General features: G+C 38.7%; 1 protein-coding gene across 5 annotated transcripts in view; it reads right to left on the bottom strand.

The window, feature by feature from the left end:
* Positions 1 to 21,117, bottom strand: part of ITCH (itchy E3 ubiquitin protein ligase) — a 58,876-nt gene that overhangs the window by 5,555 nt on the left and 32,204 nt on the right. For 4 of the 5 annotated variants that reach the window (XM_058850448.1, XM_058850449.1, XM_058850452.1 and 1 more), the window contains 16 exons: positions 20,949 to 21,086; positions 18,819 to 18,861; positions 16,618 to 16,787; positions 15,269 to 15,503; positions 13,978 to 14,073; positions 12,557 to 12,731; positions 11,633 to 11,699; positions 10,108 to 10,192; positions 8,510 to 8,638; positions 7,818 to 7,890; positions 6,392 to 6,463; positions 5,660 to 5,748; positions 4,846 to 5,005; positions 4,418 to 4,551; positions 2,118 to 2,258; positions 295 to 415 (listed from right to left, as the gene is read on the bottom strand). In XM_058850448.1, the coding sequence (XP_058706431.1) occupies positions 295 to 415; positions 2,118 to 2,258; positions 4,418 to 4,551; positions 4,846 to 5,005; positions 5,660 to 5,748; positions 6,392 to 6,463; positions 7,818 to 7,890; positions 8,510 to 8,638; positions 10,108 to 10,192; positions 11,633 to 11,699; positions 12,557 to 12,731; positions 13,978 to 14,073; positions 15,269 to 15,503; positions 16,618 to 16,787; positions 18,819 to 18,861; positions 20,949 to 21,086 (1,928 nt within the window). The remainder of the gene's footprint in view (positions 1 to 294; positions 416 to 2,117; positions 2,259 to 4,417; positions 4,552 to 4,845; positions 5,006 to 5,659; positions 5,749 to 6,391; positions 6,464 to 7,817; positions 7,891 to 8,509; positions 8,639 to 10,107; positions 10,193 to 11,632; positions 11,700 to 12,556; positions 12,732 to 13,977; positions 14,074 to 15,268; positions 15,504 to 16,617; positions 16,788 to 18,818; positions 18,862 to 20,948; positions 21,087 to 21,117) is intronic. The other variant, XM_058850451.1, reaches the window with a different exon arrangement.

The following is a 21,117-nucleotide window of genomic DNA, read 5'->3' as shown; positions in this document are numbered from 1 at the left end:
TTATCTCTCATTCTGTCAAGTTACTCATGTTTTGAACACAGGCAAATCAAAGAATCACAAAAACAAAATAAGAAATTTCTGCTGACAGAATCTTGGTGTTCAGAAACATCTAAGTTGGCTGCAAAGAGGAAAGTTAAGGAAAACACATTAACCTAATACTGTTCCATGAAGTTTCCCCCATATTCCCTATGAAAGAGCTGTCAGCCTCAGTAAGTTTTGCTCTTCAGATGTCCTAACTGGAGTTTATTTTATGTGTAATGACCTGGATCCAGCAATAGCCAAGCAATCCTTTACCTCCAGTTCCTTAGCATCAAAATACTGCAAATACTGTTGTGGCAGAATTTCATTGAAGCCTTCAAAGAAAGCCTGTGTCTGCTCCTCAACACCTCGAGACAGTCTCCATTCTGCTACTAGCCTGGAAAAGAAGACACACCAAGATCATTTAAATGGCCTATTCTGACCCAAGTCCACATCTTTGCCTATTTTGAGATGAACTGTAAGCAAAGTTAAAAAACCATGGAAAGTCTGGAAAGTTCTGGGGATAGAGCACTGTATAATTTTATCAGCAGCCTTTCCTCTGCGCAAATGATTTCACTTTTTGTCTAAATTACCCTAAGTGTTCAACCATTCTGCTACAGAAGTAGTTTGGACTCAAAGAGGAGGCAGCATCTCTTCACTGATTACATTAATGAGAGCACAGTAGTCCCGAGGTATTTGACAATTTTGTCTGATATTCTCCCCAGAAAGCTCAGTTGTTATCCATGCCAAGGTAAAAAACAAGTCAAGTTGTACTGGTGAAGAGCAGCAGGACTGTCAGCTTACCAAGGAGTGACTATGTCCATTTGGAAAGTTCCATATTTATTTCTGTTAAACATGAAACTTTGCTCTGTGGCAGAAACTCCACTCTCCATTAATAAAAGGGTGAAAAGCAGGCAGGAGACATGGAGAACCTGAACCCAGGGAGAAGCAGATATTATGCTGAATTCAAGCCTAACCTGTCAGGACACTGGAGTCTAAAGGAGAAGTGGCTATTTCTCATTTCAGTCCTAGAAACTTGGGGGACTTAAAGTGGGAGCTGCAGTAAGACAAAAGAATCTGAATGAAACTGGAATCTGAGCTCTCCCTGAGTTCCTAGGAACTAGAGAAGAATGATTTTCTGAAGATCCTCCCTCCTGCCAAATGCTAGTATGTTTCTTATGCAAACACCACCTCTTTTTTGAATCACTGAAATGTCTGCAGATTTCTCATGCGATGAAAACAGAGCCCACTCCCAACTCCCTCCCCCTGCCCACAGAAAAAGCCTTCACAGAACAGACTGTAACAAAGAGGAAAATTCTCTGTGATTCAGTTTAGTTTGTGCCTCCAATGTGTGATGACTTTTTTTTTCATGCACTTCCTCCAAGCTTTTTTTTTTTGAAGTTCACACCTTAAATCAGAGCTGCTGTACTGCTGCACACTGAGGAAGGGGGGGATATTTCAGGACAAGCAGGTCACTGTTCACATTTTTATTCCTTAATCACTCTTAGGCTCCTTCACTCAATCTGTTGCTTTAAAACATTTTGCTGCTGCAAATATGATCCTTACCCCATGACAGTACAACCTATGACATCATTCATAACACAACTGCAAGACCAGTTCAGATAAAATAGCAATTCCAAGTATCTTTGAAAAATAACAATATTCACAAAAACATTCAAAAATGTCCTCAAAAAAAAACCAAAACAACCCCAACAAAAAGCAACCCCTCAAAATCCCAAATGAACCTGAAATGGCTGGCTAGAATATCAGCAGGCTATGAAGCAATATAATTATAATAACACATGTAACATTTCATTAAATAGATGACAGTCACAATTCTTGTCATGGTATTCTGCTAAACTGAGATAAAGCTAGAAAAAAAGTGGACTTTCTTCTAACCATGATCTTTAGGAAAAGTGGATTTTAGAAACTTATTTCTATCATTATTCCTCTTTCATATGGAGATCCAAACACTTGCCACTTGTTGCCAGCATCAGCAATTATTCATTCAGCAATGCTTTAGGTGACACAGACATTCTTTTGTTGCTAGAACTCAAGAAAGAAAATGAGAGTATTTTAAAGTCTTAATTTATTCTTACCTGATGTAGTCTTCTTTATTTTCTTCTGTGACCAGAATGTTACTACCATTTGGCTTCAAATCATGGCTTTTGATTTCACCTAGTATTTCTTTATCAACAGAAAAAAACATTTCCAAACCACATTCTTCAATATCATTCTCTCTGGAAGGAAAAAAATATAAATAACTGTGTTGAGAACTTGCACACAGTATAAGAGATGAGCATGAAGAACCTTAAGGTAGAAGGTCTGGAAGTAAACAATCAAGATAAGGAGATGTTCCTTAATTATGGCCTTGCAAGAAGTTCTGGAGTTTATGTGTTGATTTATGCTTTTACGAAGTGAAGAACTGCCAGTATATGCAGATGTTTTCATGATCACTTTCCTCCAATATAAAGTGCAAAATCCAGATATTTATCCTGAGCCATAACACAGCAATGCCAGTCTTGAAAACATGGCTATGGTTTATTGAGCCCTATGATGCAACCTGCACTTCTGAACATCATCTTTCCAAAATACATGGTACTGCATGAAACCTTGGGTGAGGAGGGAAGGCCTCAGATGAAGGGCTGATTTTATTTCATCATCCATCCCTTTTAAAATGAAAGCTACATGCTCCCACTCAGTTTGTGCACAGAGATTTGGCAGATGATTTCTGAAAGTCCCCTTCCAAACTCAGTCAACCTTGTGAAATCCTCAGACTTGTAGGAATGAGAAAAACAGCCCTTGAAAAAAGTGCCAGGAATGCTTTCCTGCAAAGTGAGAAAACTTGACATTTTGTGAGGAACAAAATTATGTCTGTCCTGACAGACATGGCTCTTCTCCCCTGTAAATGTGCAGTCCTTTCCTCAGGGGTACCTCTGGCAGCACTACACACAAGCAGGCTCAGCTACACTGAAGTCTGGGTCTGGACTGAGAGGATTCTGCAGCCCTTGGATGTCTGAGGCCTTTTCTCCAATTTTCACATCCTTAAGTGTTTTTTCAAAGGGGCAAAGCCTTTACTGAAGATTTCAGAAATCCAGAAGATTTCTATTGCTACAGAAATTGCTTTGAATTGAAATGAAGGCACATTAGCAGCATATCCATGGAGTGCAGAACATACTACTCTGAAAACCAAACAAAATTCCTACCTTAATTCTTAAACATCGCATTAGCTGTTTTCTCTGCTCCTCAGTATTTAAGATAAACCTTCCAAGAATCAACACTACAGGGTATGAAAATCCTGGCTTTTATATTTAGTTTTGCAGTTCAAAACCCAATCTTATTCTCACATCTTCTATGATGTTTTCAAAGCATGTTCAAAACTACTCTTAGTGTGACTCTTAAATGAAATATTTTGTCTCTAGTCACAAAATAATTTTTCTGCAAGACTTTTTATTATAGCTGAAGAAAAAAAATTTACTCAGTTTGTCTTTCTTTTTCTTCTAATATATTTGTTAACATTTTTACCTGAAGGAAAAAAAATACCTGTGTTACTGAAACAAATGGTGCTTATCAGCCATGGACTAAAACATGTGGCATCCTCCTGTGACAAAACTGGTACAGAATTACAATGCTTTAGACAGAAGGGGTTTTAAAAATAATTTCTTAAAATATCTGTAATACATAATTCAAAAATAATTGTGGTCTAGAAACTCCACATCCTTTTTACTTGCTAGTCTGTGGAGATGAATTTGCAAAGAAGTGGAAGAGAAGGACTCCACAAGAGCACGGACAGAGAGGTGCCTGATCATGCAGATCAGTGGATGGCTGCAGGTAGGAATGGTCTGGAATCATTAAGCTTGGGGCAAAAATACCAGGACAGCTAGAACTCCTTTAAAGCATTAAATCTTCAATACCAACCTTGAACTCAAATTCCAAGTGTGACTTGGACTATGTGGTAGTAAATAATAAACTGCATTTGTTAACTTCATGTTATTGTAGCACAAAACATTTTGTTTTCTAACTAAACCAGGTACTAGAAAAACATTACATGGGTTTTTGCTGATTTCTTTTAATCAGTTATCTGAGAAGTCTCAGTCGAATTTACTCAAGCTGTTTTATTTGTAACCCTGTTCAAGACTGCCACATCAGTATGTCTACCTAGAATTAATAACAAAAACACAACACAAGATGCTGTACGGACCATTCAATGAACCAGAAGGGCTCTGCATTAGCAAATCATTTTTTGTGTATCTAAAGTAAAAATTCCATACTGCTCTGCAATGTTAGATTATATTTTTCTGTGGGGTTGTTAGTAATAGATTTACACCTACTTTCTGGCAGAAGTGAAAACCAAAAACATTGTATTGCTATTTCAAGAACAAAATGAAGTCAAACTCACTTTACCCAGATGAGAGAGTTGTAAAACTCTGGGTCAACTGATTCTAAATCCTTGAGTCCTACTGCCTTGTTCAGGATACGTTTATAGAATGGCAGAGAGAAACCAGTGTCAATGAACTTCCCATGGAACAAAGCCTGAAGAACACAAAAACAAACAAAATAATGCAAAGGATGCTTCAGTAGTTAATATGACATCATTCTGCGCTCTGTGCTCAATGAAATCTGACAGCCAAAGAATTAAACCAATCAAAGTACCATGACTGCCAATATGCTGAAGTACCTTATACCAGCAGGAGTTGTAGTCAAAACACCTGATATTGTCAACTCAAAAATGGATTTTTTAATTATCCATCTGATGGTACAATATTTGTTTATAGGAAAATTACAGGAAAATTACAGGACTGACCTGCTTCCAGCTTTAGGACTTACCATGGCAATGAACCTCCCAATGAACCTGAAATATTTCAAGTGGTCTGGATTGATGTAAGAGGCTGGGTTTATCTGTAAGCAGTAGTTATCCTTCCCTGCATATTCAAACAGGCAATACATGGGGTTCAAAACTTCATGTGACAATAGAAAGAACCACTCCCTGAAATCACACAAACAATAAAAACACATTTCAAAAAAAAATCACAGCAGAAATTACTGTAGCTAACTCATGTTGACTCAAGCCCTTGTTGGCACAGTCTGCCTCCTTCCCCAGAAAGCAGCTGGCCCACACTGACACCAAAGGGAAACGACAGCAAATCACAAATTAAAATGCAAAGTTGCAATGATACACAACTGTCAGTGGCTTGGATAAAGCCCACCCTTATCTAAATGAGCACATTACAAGTCGACCACTGATCTAAACATCCGGGGCTGGGGAATGCCAATTAACATATGCACTTCTCAGTTACATTCCAGTAATGACTTTGGATTTAAATGTATATTTCTGTTCACTTTTTCAATAAACTCTACTTTGACATTAACAGCTGGGTCAAAGGCTCACTTCAGTTTAGTAAGCTGCATCTCTTTAATCGTGGAGATAATTAAAGTCATTCCTAATGCAAACTGAAAATCATTTTATACAGTTTTAAGACATACAAACATCTTGCAGATCTGCCTTGCTCAGATGTTATAAGGTAAGGAATAAACTTCACTCCTATTGTGAAAGCACTGCAGTTTAAGTGTCTATTCTGGGGAAGCCTCCACATCACCACCTGCAGAACAAGTTATTATCTTCCATTTTAGTGTAGTTTACCTTGCCACACCTCCATAATCTAAACCTTCTTCACCAGGGAAAATAACCCATAAACGTCTCCGGAGATCCTGAGGGCTGAAGCTCATTATCTTAGTGAAAGAAAAACAATCAATTCTTTTTAAGAAAATAGCTGTCAGCACTGGTTAGAATTACCACTATATTCTAGCAAGCACTAGAGCATTTAATAATTTGGAAAAATTTTAATCAGGGTCTAAAGACCTTAACAAAACCCTAACATTTTAACCTTTGCTCTACAGAGATTAATAAGAATTTCAATCCTAATAATGCAAGTAGAATTAATAATTTTTGTTTTTAAAAATTAATTACTCATTTCAAGACAACCAGACTAAGATCAACTTAACAGATTTTTTGTACATAGCCCATGCTAGTACAACACCCTGTGAGGAAAAATGAACCAACAAGCACAACACAGAAACATCCTGAGAATGGGGTGCTGTTCTGCCTCAGCACTCTCCTCAAAATTAACTCAGATTTTAAATCATTCTGAGGAAAAAATAAAAAAAAAAATCACCTTTGTCAGATAAATCAGTGCCAGTACTTCATATTTTAGCGTGAGCTTTTAAGTGCCAATGCTGCCTGTTACACTAGTGGTTTTTTGTTAGTCTGACTTAAAGTAACATTAGCAAGATATTTAAGGCTCAAAAATAACGTGAGAATAAATTTGATAACTCCAATTTTCATGCACATTACTCCCATGTTTTAATACAATACCTGCTGAAATGAGTCCTCAAATAATGTTTTCCTGCTCACTGTGATCTTTATGTGCTGTGGCATTGCCAGTTGCTGAAACGAAATTTTTTAGAGGTGAAGGGTACAATTACTTAAAGTTTTCACTTTTGGATTGCTGTTTGTTGTATGTATTAAAAGGTACAGCTGAATTTCATTAATCAATATAAAACAAAAACAGCAATCAAAGTATCTGAATTGTAATTTAATCTGAGAACAGACTGGTTCCAACATTGGTATCTACAGTGACATGAACACACCTCCAGATGCTACTCAGGTTAAATATTGCACTCCTGCAAGATCCTGAAAAACATGAAGATCAGTAACATATTCCAGCTGAGGAAGGCTTTCTACCCCAGAATTGATGAGACACATGAAGTACCTCTCCTGTGAGAAAAGGCTGAAAGAATTGGGATTGTTCAGTCTGGAGAAGCTTCAGGGTGACCTAATTGTGGCCTTCCACTCCTTGGAAGGGACCAACAAGGAAGATGGAGACTATCGACAAAGGCCTGGAGTGATAGGACATAAGGAATGGCTTCCCACTGTCAGAGAGCAGGCTTAGGTGGGATATTGGGAAGGAATTCCTAGCACGTGTGAGGGTGGGGAGGCCCTGGCACAGGGTGCCCAGAGAAGCTGTGGCTGCCCCTGGATCCCTGGAAGTGTCCAAGGCCAGGCTGGATGGGGCTTGGAGCAGCCTGGGACAGTGGAAGGTGTCCCTGCCATGGCAGGAGGCTGGAATGAGATATCTTTAAGGTCCCTTCCAACTCAAACCATTCTGTGATTCTTTCAGTTTAATAAGAAATTAAAACATTCAGGCTATACTGCACAAAATTACAACTGAAAAACGAGGCTAGTCTCTCCACTGTTTTCAAAGGATAATTCAGTGACTCTTGAAAACTGGAACATTTAAACCAATGACTTTTTCCTAAACATCAAGTTACTTCATCTCTTGATATAAGGAACTTAGGGGACCAAGACTGACTCACTGGAATTTGATATTGTGTTAGAGCACCCTAATGTGCACCACAGTATATCCCTCAGTGCTTGGACATGTCTGTTGTGTCACAAATGCCCTGCATTTTCTGCCAGAAGTGAGTATTTATATAGAAAGCAGATCTTGTTTTAACTCTATATATTCCTGTACTAACAGCAGCAAGAAAACACTATTCAGAAACCCACCACTTCAAAAAAGGTAGGAAAATTTATGTTTTCCTTTATTCTAAAATATTTTAAAGCCAAAAGTTACATTGCTTTAAAGCTTACCTGAGATGATACAATTCCTATATTTACTCCCTCCTAATTTAACTCACCTTTATCCTTAGAGTAGTTTGATTCCCTTTATTGGAAGGCACTGAAAAAGGCATTGAAAGCATGCAAGCAAAACCAAAATTGCCAAAAAATTAATCCATACCTGACACCAGAATCTGAAATAATGCACCTTGGCCTTGAAATCACGCACATAAGCTATCTGGGGTCCATTGTCTCTGCAACCAAAAGGAGGAAAAGAATGAATTTTCAAGTGTTCTTCTAACTGAAGTAAAAGCCTGCAAATGTATTAGTTATACAGCTGTATTGTTTAGCTGGCTGTCTAATCACATTTTTTGGTTTTGGGGCTTAATTTTTTGTTTTTAAACTAAAAAAATATTCCTTTGTGAACTGTGGAATGCTTAACAGTACATTTAAAACACTACCTGATCATTAACTGTAAAAACAGATTCTAACAATAAAGATGTGATAACATTCGGTTAACTTTGGAGGTAAACTGGTTTCAACGTCATTCTGGTTCCTAAAAAAAAACAAAGGGTTGGGTCTGTTTTAAAGAGAGAGACTAGTAACTCTAAGGAAGGGATTTGGTCATCAACAGGACAGATGTGGTTCCTCCATTACTCTCAAATCTCAAACACTACATGGCAAGAAGGATTCTGCGGTTTTCAGAACTCTGCCTTCCTCAGGGACTTCCAATGAATGAAAAATCCCAGGTATTTAAGGGACAATGCTCCATGTAAACCTTCCTACATGCAGTAAGAGGAAAAAACCGAAGATTTCAAAAATGACATGTGCTAAACTTGATTTTTGAAACCTAAGTAAAATATTAACACTTACAGAGCAGACTTTCCCGTGCGGGGATCTATGTATGTAGTGGTTCTTCTATTGTGATCCACAAAATAGGGAATTCCATCCACAGTAAATCGCATTTCCCAGCCCTCTGGCAAGGGCTTCTCATTTAACTGACTATGGGTAAAAGGAAATACATGGTAACTGATCAACTTAATCTATGAAGTCAAGCGAGTATTACCTGAGGCAGCAAGCATTTTAGAAAACCTGGAGAATCTACAGATTGAGAAAGCTTCCATTTGGATTTATTTTAGCTTTTTCCTCCCTCTCCAAAATTTGCAGTCAGCTCTCAATTAGACCAAAATGGTTAAGTAAACATTAGCTCATTTGCTTGCACTACCTTAAATAAAGGCAAGAAAAAGCCTTAAGGGAAAAGTGTAAGCAAGGTTTATTGTTTCCTTCACAAACAAGAGAATTTCATCTTCTAATACGAGGCTTTTATTCCAAAACTGACACAATTTTAACAAGCAGTTTTTGGTGCCTCATGTATAATCACAGCAGCCAAAAATGTTTCAGAATGACAAAAATAAAAGAAAATACAAATAGTGATCACGTAGAATTTTTTGACAATTTCCAACTCAGTTTTGCTACAAAAGTAGATCTCAATATATTTGGAAGATCTGAGTAGTATCACTGTGAAGTGCTCCCCAGTGGCTTCCCTCCATAAATACTGTGTCCTGACTGTGCAGCCCAAACATTCTGTTGTTGGGGTACTCCAAGAGTAACTGCTCGCCACAGCTGGCTGCTGCAGAGCTGAGCAGCTCCAGCTGTGATCCCTCTCACACAGCCTTGGCTGTCCCCCTTCCCCTCCTCCATGGGGGACAGGTGAAGTTGCTTCACCAAACAGATGTTTTCAGCTCAAACAGCAGTTGGGACTGAACACACCTCACCCTCAACTTCCTGACTCCATTCTTCACCTCAAAGACTTCACAGTGACAGAGCCCAAAATAAATAGAACTCTAGTGTTTCTAGTAGTGCCTCAAGTTCTCTGTCTCCTTTACTCCTTTTTTAAAAAGGTGTGAGGAAAGGTGCTACAGCTTTTTGGGTCTGCCTTCTTTCTGTCTCCTACCTATTTCTGGAAATGTCCAAAGCCAGGCTGGACAGGACTTAAGAGTAACCTGGGATAGTGGAAGGTGTGTCCCTGCCATGGCAGGAGGGTGGAACAAGATGGGCTTTAAAGTCCCTTCCAACCCAAACCATTCTGTGATTCTGTGACTGTCTGGGAAACAACCAAAGTCTTATTCAAGACTCTGCATTCATCATACAAAGGAGGTCTCTCTTTCCTCCAATGACACAAATGTTTAGACAAATGTAATTGATTACTTATGAAAAGCTGAAGCTGTCCTAGGGAATGAGCTTAGTGCTTACTGTTGACCAAGGCTTTCCTGGTAACTGTAGAGTGACAAAGTAATATTGCCACAGTTTCCATTTTGGCCAATATCTCAACTTGATATTGAGCACTCTGGTGTTTGCATCGCACAATCCATGTCTCACCTGTGGGCAGCAATTCCTGGCTCACTCTACTCGGCTACATTTTAATTTCATTTACACTTTCATCGTACATGCAGCTGCAACTGATTTCTTACCCCTGACTCCTGGGGTCTTCCCACTGAGTGATTCGTGTGTTGTGATTGACAAAATACACTCTGCCATTGCTGTCAGTTCGTTTTTCTGAAAAGATGTAAAAGGAGAAAAAATTCAATTCCCCCTTTAATATGCTGCTGAGACTGTCACCACACCCTGCTACAGCCTCTCCTGCTCTCAGGTTTCCCCAACATATTTTCACTTTCGTTGACATAATTTCTTACTACGTAATTTATTTTTCAATTATAGGAAAAATTAACTGGAAAAAGGGAAAACTGTAAGCTTTTTTGTCCACAGGAAGTTTCAGCTGTGTCAAACATCGTGATGTGCCTGACAAGCAACACAGAAAGCAAACACAGAGGAGGGAACAGATACACATAAAAGTAGCAAGAAGGTACAAGGGGGCTTCAAGTTCAAATTACAGCAGGGAATAAAAAATGGTCAATGCAGTTTCCAAGAAAACCCACTTATATTTTCTCTCAGATGAATCATGGACATACACTGACCTAACCCTGCCTATGAGAAATGCCCTAGCTTGCTCCTCTCTACCATTCTGCAGCTCTTCATACCATTTTTATTTAGTGCTGCAAGAGAAACAAATTACAAAAATGGATCAAAATCTAACTACCACAGGTCAAAAGCTTCTGTAAGTAGGCATTTGCCTATGAGCCCTGACAGCAGAATTCCACACAATGTGGAGACTGAGTCTGCCATTTCCTGGACAATGCCAGCCTAAAGACCTTTCTGTGAAATGCTATATATGTAATGTACAAAAGCACAAGTGTGGGGAATGACAGTTTTATGGCACAAAGCTGCATCAATACCAGGACTAAAAATCCAAATAATTCTGTTTGAAAAGCAGATGAACTCAAAACCTCAAGTCCAACTCTGCCAAGTAATTACTTGCTCCAAATTCCACAAGAGAATTCTGAGAGCTTCGCCTACATATCATAAAACTTGAATTTTTACATCTGCTTAATAGTCACAACAGAAAGTAATTTTACACTTCTGGTTTTTTATTACACCCTGCCAAAATTTGTATTAATTGTAAATTTTCAACCCTGTTAAGTACAAGAACAAATTTATTCCAGGGAGAGGGCCAAATCAAGAAGGGGTTAGTTGTCACTATAAAAAACATTTTCAGACCAACAAAACTCTTCAAGAGCTGTCTTGGGGAGAGAATTTGGCAGTTTGATTTAGAGAGGATTTGGAGCCTGATTTAGCAGGAACAGGATGGTGGGGGGAATGAAAAAGTCTCAAAAGGATGACAGTGTTAAAGCATCTGTTACACTTGTTAACAGTGGAGTAAACCAGAACACCTTATAGTTTCTAAACCACTTTGAAATGTCATAGCCTAGTCAGGATTCTGTTTTAATAGTACATTTGATTAGATCTAATTTTAAAATACCTTTAATCCAAGTTTTAATTTTTAAAAACCAGCTTAGAACAGCTGACAAATAATTTGGCAGAAGTATGCTTTAATGTTTAATTACACTGCATTACAAAACACATTCAAGTTAGTCTTACCCCATCCATGTGGCAGAGGGCCAAGAGGATCAAACTCTTTGTTCTGTGTGGATGAAAAATCCTGGTTCTGCAAGTCACATGAACAAATGAGGCATTAGTTACTAGTCATTTGCTTTCCAGATGTTCTACCATACCCATCCTGAATTACTGAAGTAAATTCATTTTTGTTAATGTTACACATAGCAAAGATGCCAACTTTTCGTTCTTCTCCACAGAAAAGGCCTGTTTTACTGACCTTGGCATCCTTAATTAACTACACTGCCAAGAAATAATTATTCTTTGTTTAGTACCCCTGCCTACACAGGAGGAAATTAGTACAGTAGCACCCAAAACAATCAGAAACTTCATTCCTGCACTCAGTACAGTTCTGTCCACCAGCACTTACGGGCTCCTTTTTATTCTCACACATACAGCAAATCAGAACCTACACCATTCTTGATGAGCACGAGTAGCATGAGTTGGAGTGATCGAATGTCTGCTATTCCTCACAGGCAAACAATGAATTAAAAATGCTGAAATCCCTGTTCTCCTAACATTCATTTTGCGTAATACATTTTACCCAGAGCAGGAATGTATGGCCTGTGAGTTTGCTTACCTCCCAGGTGTTTGACCATGGTAACACAGGATATAATACAAATAAACCAGCTTACTACTAAGCTGTAGTTTGTTTTGAACCAAAGGCTTTATCAATATTGTACATAAATTTTATCTAAGAAACCCTATATTGAGGTGACAACTAACCCCCATGTGCTGACTGCAAGGAGATGAACTAACATTACAGTGAGCCCTCCCTGCCATTCTACACACAGAAATATATTATCATAAACCGTAACAGAGTCTGCTGCCATTATGGGGAGAGGTTACCCACAGGCATGCCCAAATCCCAAAACCACCCTAGCCCTCAGCCACTCATGTATTTCTTACCCCATATATAAACCTCTGGTTGAACTGCTGCATGGCTCCCTGGAGCTGGCTGCGCTGGAGCTGCCACTGCTCGTAATTCCGGACAGACTCCAGCGTTGGTCTCTGCCACGTCGTCGTTCTGGTGAAGTGGTCAACGTAATAAATCCTCCCCATGTTGTCAACTCGGCGCTCCCAGCTTTGGGAAAAAAAAAACCAGCCACACTTGTCAACAGCCAGCAATTTAAGAACTCAGAAGCTCTTGGAGGCCAGCATGGTGGCAGGGAACACCAAGCATGGGCTCATCAGCAGTTTTTTCTCCTTGTACCCTCTGCTAAAATGATGCAAGAGCTAGAATTGTTTTACAAGAATCACTCTTATTTTTTGCATCCTATACAAAGAGCCATTTAATTTACTGTATTTTTAGGGTCTTGAAATAGTTTTTAAGAGCTGTCTAGACCACTGTCCATACTGTGCTGGCATCACTGCAGTTATCCCATTCAGCCTGTAACACAAGCCTGATGGTTTCTCCTAAAACACAGCAAATGCCCTAACATTTTAAGCTACTCAACACAAGACTTCCTCACACCTGAGTATGTTTGGGCATGGGGCTTGGTGCTTTGCTTTGGGTTTGGTTTTTTTTTCTTTCTAGTTTTCAGTTTATGAGATCAGTGCTACTTACCAAACATGAAAGAAAAGCATTCCCAGTCTAAGTCAGCTTAAGCAATGTACAAGTTCATCTACTCAAAGATCTCAAAATAACTTGAAACATGATAGGAAGGCTCCATTTATGAGACTGTTTTTGTTCTTTAATATCAAGTTCTCTACTATCCCACGTTTTCGCTTTTTAACTCTTTATAGCGTGTGGACCATTTCAGGATGAAAAAGTGCAACAGAATAACTCTTGTGTTTTTCTTCTATTGTTAAAAAATAAGAAACAGCAACTGTGAACTAATATCACTGGCTGTTCTGATGCCAAGAGCTGGAGAAGTTTAATAATGAAAGCTGGTTTCTATGTGCATAATAAACTGGCAGCTGGGAGTCCTGCAACAAGATCAAAGGCCTGCAAACAGTAACCTCAGGATAAGAGGTAACCAAACATTTTGGTTTGGCTACCTCCCAGCTCAAGCTGATAGTTAGGTCAGTCCCAAAATACTTTCCTGTGGTTTTGGTTCTCTTTTACTCTTGGGGGTGTCTACTGTCTTTAACTGAAATCTGTTTCTCAGATAGTAAAGATGCACTTGGCTTGATCTTTGACAGGAAATTCAGACTGGGTATTTTTGACATTCAGCTCTTTTCTGTATGCATTTCTTAGAGACAACCTGGAACAACTGGGTTCACATTTCTGTTTTCAAATATCTGTTCCAGCTTTAGCAAACTGTCAGGCAATTAATTCCTGGATAACCCAGACACCTGAGATGACTGAATGGCTGATCCTGGCTCACCTTGGAGGAAGAGGCTCTGGCCGATCCCACGTTGTTCTTTTTTCAACATGATCCACATAGTACACTCGACCATGCTGGTCTACTCTTTGCTCCCAACTGAAAATAGATCAAAAAGTTTAATCTTCCTCCAGATCAAACTACTCCAACCACTCACCAACAGTATAAAGATGAGAAATTTTTATTTTCATAAAATGCTTACATCTGAACAAGATGTTTAAAACTAACCCCTGGCTCATGAGATGCACCAGAACAGTGTGCAGCATACAGTGATACCATTCATATTAACAGTGATTCTAGGCCAACTAAAATTAAAAAAAAAATAAAAAAATTGTACATTACCACATTTCTGGGAAACAGAAGCTCAAATTTGTGCCTAGGTGTACAATTTTAGCAAAATTTTGTATTCAATATCAAGTGCATCAATAATCTGTTGAACAGAACACACTATAGATCATAATCCCCTTTTAGAGTAGCATTATTCTAATATATGCACATTTTTCAGTGATCAAGTATATGCAGAGATCACTGTAGGGGCATTGGTCACATTTTCTGCATATGCAGCAATTGGAATAATGATCTCTGTATTTGCATCAGATGTAACATCACAGAGGGAAAAAAAAGCTATTTGCCATTTCTATTGAAATCAAAATGATAAAGCAACAACTGATGTTTTCAAGACCGCTTTTTTATTTCCATTATTCTGTAAAGTAATTCAGACCTCTCCTACCCTTTGGTTTAACTACCTGCAAATCAAGGCAGGTAATTCAGCAATTAGACCATTCACACTGGGATTTCCCTCACTCAGAGAATCAAGAAACATTTTTGCTGTTGTTTTTTTTAAAGCTGAGAGCTTTGAGGCAATAGGCCAACCATCTGACAAATTCCAGATGTACCCAAAGCACAGCAGCATGTCCATGCTACTCTCAGGAGCTGCAGTATGAAATCCAAATCTTCAGGACTGCAAACAGCAGCTTTTCTTCTACTTATCCATACAAAAATTTTCCTATGTGACTTTATTTTAATTTGAAGACTACAAGCTGTCACACTATTTTAAACCTATGTTTCACTGACATGGGAACATATGATAAATATTAGAAGTAATTATTTCCTTGAATGCTTGAGGACCAACCATACAAAACAGTTATAAACCCTCCAAATTCATATTGGGGAATTTTTGTCAGGCAGCAAAAGGCAGACATTAGCAATGGCTTGCTAAATCTACTGTAAATAAAATAAAATAAAACCAGAAAAGTCAGCACACATGGGGAGAAAGAAGTCATTAAATCCATACCCAGGTGGAAGAGGACCTTGGCTGACTGTAGTAAGGGCCTGAGGTGAAGGATTTACTGGCTGGACTTGTCTTGACACTGGAGGTGTGGTGAGTGCAGGAGTGGCAGGAGCTGTGGTTGCTGCTGTTGCCCCCTCAGGGCTCTGCTCTGAAGGTGTATTTGAGGCTGTACCTGCCAGTGATCCTGCACTGGCCCCATCGCTTTCTGTGGATGTGGATGAAGGACCATTTGCACTTGCTATGATGTCAGAGAGAGAAGAGAAGAGAAAAAGCCTTTAACTGACTTTATCACCAATTTATTGTAGAAGTTGCACATTACAAAAGCAAACCTGCCAGAACTGCTGTTTCCTTGGCCACGTTTTGCAGCTCAAATGAAAACTAAACAGCAATTTTAACTGTAAAAATACTTTAATCCAAGAACTGCCATCAACAGCATTTTGATATTTCTGATATTTACCCTGTCTGCATTCTGTAAACATTGAATGATAATAAAAATCTACTTCCTTGTACTAATGAATTGATTATTTTTCATTTATTATTTGAAACAATAATTTAAGTGATGATAGGCATAAAATTTCCAAGAGGAGATTTGATATTGCATGGAAAGTAACAATCACAATGGGAGGGGAACACAGACATTCTTTAAATGTTTTCAGTTTTATCTTAATGCCATTTGGTGGGTGGGGTTAGAAGCTGAACACAGGTCAAGTCTCATTAACTAACTGCACTGGATTAATCTTTTAAAGTAATTACTGTATTGCAGAGCCCATCTGAACCCATCATTTATCAATTGTAATAATGAGACTACCAAAACATTGCATTATATGGGGGTAAAGGAATTACTCCAAAAACATCATGTAACTTTTCAGAATTAGTGGCCTTCAGGTACAAGGTAAAACTAGATTAAAAAAAAATCTATCCATTTTAGCAGAGAAGAGTAATGAACGTTTGAAGTGCTGCAACTTCACAGAATCTAACTGCAATTGTAGAAACCAATAACTTGTAACTCAGAACCCAATATTATATCAACTTGAGGTAGTTCTTTGAGTTCAGTTCAGTGGATTTCATGCCACCCTCAGTGGGTGCCTTAGTGCAGCAGCAGCACTCATGCTCTCCTGGTCCCAGCTCCACTCTCTGTAGCACCATCACTGACTGCCATCACCCTGAACAGATGTGGAAACAAGAAATTTCCAGTAACAGGAACAATGATTAAACAACATGTACCAAATGCAAGCTAAAAAGTACTTCTTCAGAAATGACCTGCTAAAGAATTTACCATCAAAAGAGCAGTTAAACATCAGGAGCAGAAACAGTTCTGTTCACTCAAGGAGTGCCCAGCCCCATGGACATACCAGCAACTGACGGGGGTCTGCGGGGAGTGGGGGGCGGGGGCCTGGCAGGCCTGGGAGGTCTGGCAGGTTTGCAGTTTCCATTTGTGAGTAACGGAGAGTCACTGCCATTAACAGTCTTGTTTTCACTGGAAGCAGCATCCTCACAGTTTTCAAGGCCATTTGAGTTAGTCCTTTTGCAGGAAAAGACACAGAGAACTGTTCTAGTAGTGCATGGGTAACACAAAACTTTGCAAATCACAGAATCATGGAAGAGTTTGTGTTGGGACAGGCCTTAGAGCTCATCTCATTCCAGCCCCTTTCCACTAGACCAAGTTGCTCCAAGCACCATCCAGCCTGGCCTGGGACACTTCCAGGGGATTTGAAAAGACATGTGAAAGACACTAGAATGCAGTAGTTACAACTATGTGAGGTTTGTAACATAATAATTCCAAGTATCTATACATCCTATAAACACACTCAGAGTTTATCTCCTGTGGTACTTAAAACCTGAGTTGATGGAAAGGTGGTGAAACAGACGCATATAACATCTGTCACACCAAAATCTCCCTCTTTCATTTCCCAATTTGATACACTTGCCCTTAGGTCCAGGCTCTGGATTTTGCTGCTTAACTATTTCTGCCCATGAGTCCCTAATGAGATGAGAAGCTGACCAACACCTGAGAACAGCCTGTGTGCCTTTACTCCACAGGGCTGGCATGTGCTCAGAACACACAAAATACTACAAATTTTTAGAAATCTTACTTATGCATACATACTTTTTCCTCTAAACTCAATTCTGGAACAGGTTGGAGCATTAAAGTTTTGACCAATAGCTATGAATATAAACTGCACAAACTTAGAAGAATTAAGTAAGTACATAGCAGTACTTACCCATGCTGTGCTGTTCACTTACACTATTATACACTAGCAGAGTATTATTCTGACATATTTGTAGCTCCTTAAGGAGAATTAAAGGCATCTACATCTTTATTCTAAAGCATTTTATTTTCAGCATATGCTGGGCATAACATAAAGGTTGTCAACCAAAATTCTAGTGGATTTACAGGTCAAGCACATAAGCCATCAGAAATAAAGGAAGAGGTTACAGTTTCAACCCAGTACCTCAAAAATTACATTCCTTTAAATGTACACAAAATAAAACCCAGTAGGTAAGGCTAAGTAAATCACAAGTCATAAAGGACCAAATAAAATCATATCAATTTAACCTCAATATCATGGTCAAACACAGTTTTGCTCTATACCAGGTGTAGTGCATGTAATTCATAGTACAACAACCCCAAAATAAATGTCTCTGAAAGTGGGTCCAAATCATTAGTGATCTCAAGTCTGTAGGAGGTTTAGCCCCAGTTTTTCAGGCATTCCCCCTTGCTATTTCATGTCATACCCTTGTAGAAAGTCACTTTCCTGATCATTTACATGATCCTCACAATGACCACCAGAAGCTCCCTGGCTGATACCAAAACTGAATTGTTATTATTGTTATTGTTGTTATTATTCTAATATACACTCAGGTATTTTGAGTATCTAGGCATCTAAGCATTCTTTCAAACACAAAAAGGAAACAGAACAAAAACAAACTTTCATGGGAAGACTTCAGACAACACAGCCAAGAACACAAACAAAAAAGTGAAATTTATCTTGGCTATTCCAGATGTCATCCAGAGTGCTATGCCTTGTACAGATCCTTAAAATACTCGTAATACTGGGAACTAACTAAAGTAACATGGTGCTGGGCACACTCTTATCCTACGAGGCAGCAAGGTCCATAATCCGATATCAGCCTTAGCGCACTGTAAGTGCCAGACAGCTTTTGAGATCTTCTTAACAAAGCTAAATATAATTCTGATACCTCCATGCTATAAAGCAAACCAGTGTAAAAACAACCAGTGCCATTTGTTTGGGGTTTTTAAAATATATGATTTACTTTAGGTAATCACTGGGAGAAGGATGAGGAACACAAAGGGAAAAAACAAAAATATCAGTCAGGTATGGAGGCAAAACTGAGGCCCGACAATGGAGCTGAGCAACTGTCCAATATTTTTGTTTAGGGCATGCTCAGATCTTAACAGATACTGCTGCAGGGCATTGTCATAAATTTTTCATTGTCTTCTTTACAAAACACACAATTTCTCTTTCAAAACTGCAAACACAAAAAGGCAGAATTAAAAAAAAAAAAAAAAAAAGGAGGAAAGAAGTCTTACCGTGTATCACTCCTTACTCTGGAGTTTTCACTCTGTGTAGGACCTTAAATACCAGGAAGAAAAAGAACAGAAGCATAAGCAACACTCTGAATCATTCCCAAGGAAAGCAGAAGCCTTTAATGGTCACACTTCTTGTGTGTGATTATAGGTGTAGAGGTGAGACACTGTGTGCTTATCTACCAGTTTCAAAGCTGTACATATTTTGCATGTCTCTATTAGTGCATGTGAATACAATTTTTTTAAGCACTGCCACTGCCACTGTAATACTTCTACCTTCCATGGAAGATGTAACAGGACATCATTTGATGGTATGGATATTCCCAAACACACACATACAGTTTAATAACACTGTCTTTCTAGCGGTATTCATTCTTTTAAGTGGAGCTCTCTCTCTTTCAGCGATGGCAGGCAGAGCAGAAAGGGCAAAAACTTCACTAAAATCTCCTCTCTGGCTGGGGCTGGGGGCTTTGTTTTCTGGGGCTCTCTAGCCCAGACCCTTCCCCTTTTCAGTAAATTATTTAACATAAAGACATTGAAGTAGGTACAAAATAGGGCTACACTCCAAAAGCATTACAGCAGTTCAACCTAGACTTACAAATGTTTTGCAACTGCTTATTCAGCCAGCTTGGAAATATTTGCCTTTTGTGCCAGCATTTGCAAACCTTGAATATGCAGCACAGAACTGCTCATTCATGTAGATAGCAACAATACTTCATTTCCATAGAGTTAAACAAATGTCATTAATAAAGAAATCAGTTTTCAGTTCTGATGGGAACTGTGGACAGATCTAGGCAAAAGACAAGGATGCAGTCACAGAAAGGTTTAGGATAATGAGCTGCTAGTGGACTGTGCATGGAAGGAATTAAATCCCAGCAAGAGAAATCTTAACTTAAAGGAACTCCATAAACAATGTATTTACCTGAAGTGCCTTTAGTCTGAACAATGTGCAAGATTACTTTTACATTTAACTCCTTCCTTATGTGCTCCAGTCCCCTGATTATCTGGGAAACCTCTGCTGAACTTGGGGCTTGCTGTGTCAAGCCCAACCTTAAATTGTATTCAATTCCGCTACCTCCATGACTTTTCCCACCTTTTTCACTTTGGGAAATCCAAGAAAGCACAGATGAAAATCAAATATTGCATAAAAGAAAAATTTGGTATTTTCACTAGATATTTCTATCCCTACACCTCAGCCCTGCTCTGTACATCCCACAAAATCCCAGCATCTGGCTTTTACTTACAAATAACATTTCACACAATTACTCTGTGCAATTGAGCCTTTTAACAAAATGCAAAGAAAATGGACTAAAAGCTCTAAGAAATAATGGTTACAGAATTTGAATATTAATTAATTTTTCTATGATACTCAGATGAAATTTCAAAGCAGCTTCCTCTAGAACTTTAAAAGCCAGCTCCCACAACCCAGAAACCTAGAACTTGCCAATTAAGTGTCCAGCTGGTCACTACTGCAGACAGTCAATCTTTCTTGCTGCTTTCTAGGAAAATAACTCTTATCTAGTTCTACTTCTCAATGTACAGTATTTCAGAAATGCTCCACTGTCCTGCTCCACGGGAATTAGAATTACCTTTTTATTTTATTGCAATTAGATATTTTACATGTATTCATGTTTTTAGTACAAAAAACTGTACAGACCAACTAAACAGAAAGTGGATCCCTCTCTGCAGCTCCCCACAGGAACTAAATCTATGAATACATTTATTTAGATGAGCTATTTTAAGAAAAATTAATATAAACCCACATCTCCTAGTAAGCAGAATACTTATTACTATGATGATGATGAGATCAAATCAGATTTTTATTTTTTCTGTTTATGATGTTATTAAAATTCAAGGAAGCTAGAGACCTTCATTAACATTTGGGATTGCTAGATAAAAGTTTGCAAAGTCCAGAAAACGAAGATGCTGATCTGGCTTTTGTTGCAATAAGGCTGAAGGTCTGCCCTGTGAACTACGACTCCACCTCAAATAAAAATGCATGAGACTTATGATCTCTATAAACAAAGTCACAGAAACTGCTGTCATTTGGATTATTTAAAGACTGTGTTAAAGCTTCCCCAAATATGGCTTTGCATAGCAGAAAAATGTAAATTTGGACTGAAAGTTACTCACTTCTTGTACTTGAAGATTCCCCATTGGTCAGGAGCTCGGGGTCAACCTGCATTCCATCCAGACAGACTGACAGATCTCCCACCACTTCTGCTGGCTCCCTGTCACCAACCAGGTGCAATGTCACCACTACCTGCTCCACTGGAAAAGAACAGAGGACAAAAGCAGCATG

This window comes from Poecile atricapillus, chromosome 15 (genome assembly GCF_030490865.1).
Source record: "Poecile atricapillus isolate bPoeAtr1 chromosome 15, bPoeAtr1.hap1, whole genome shotgun sequence".
NCBI lineage: Eukaryota > Metazoa > Chordata > Aves > Passeriformes > Paridae > Poecile > Poecile atricapillus.
The sequence above is the reverse complement of the archived record's forward strand: the minus strand, read 5'-3'. Positions and strand labels throughout refer to the sequence as shown.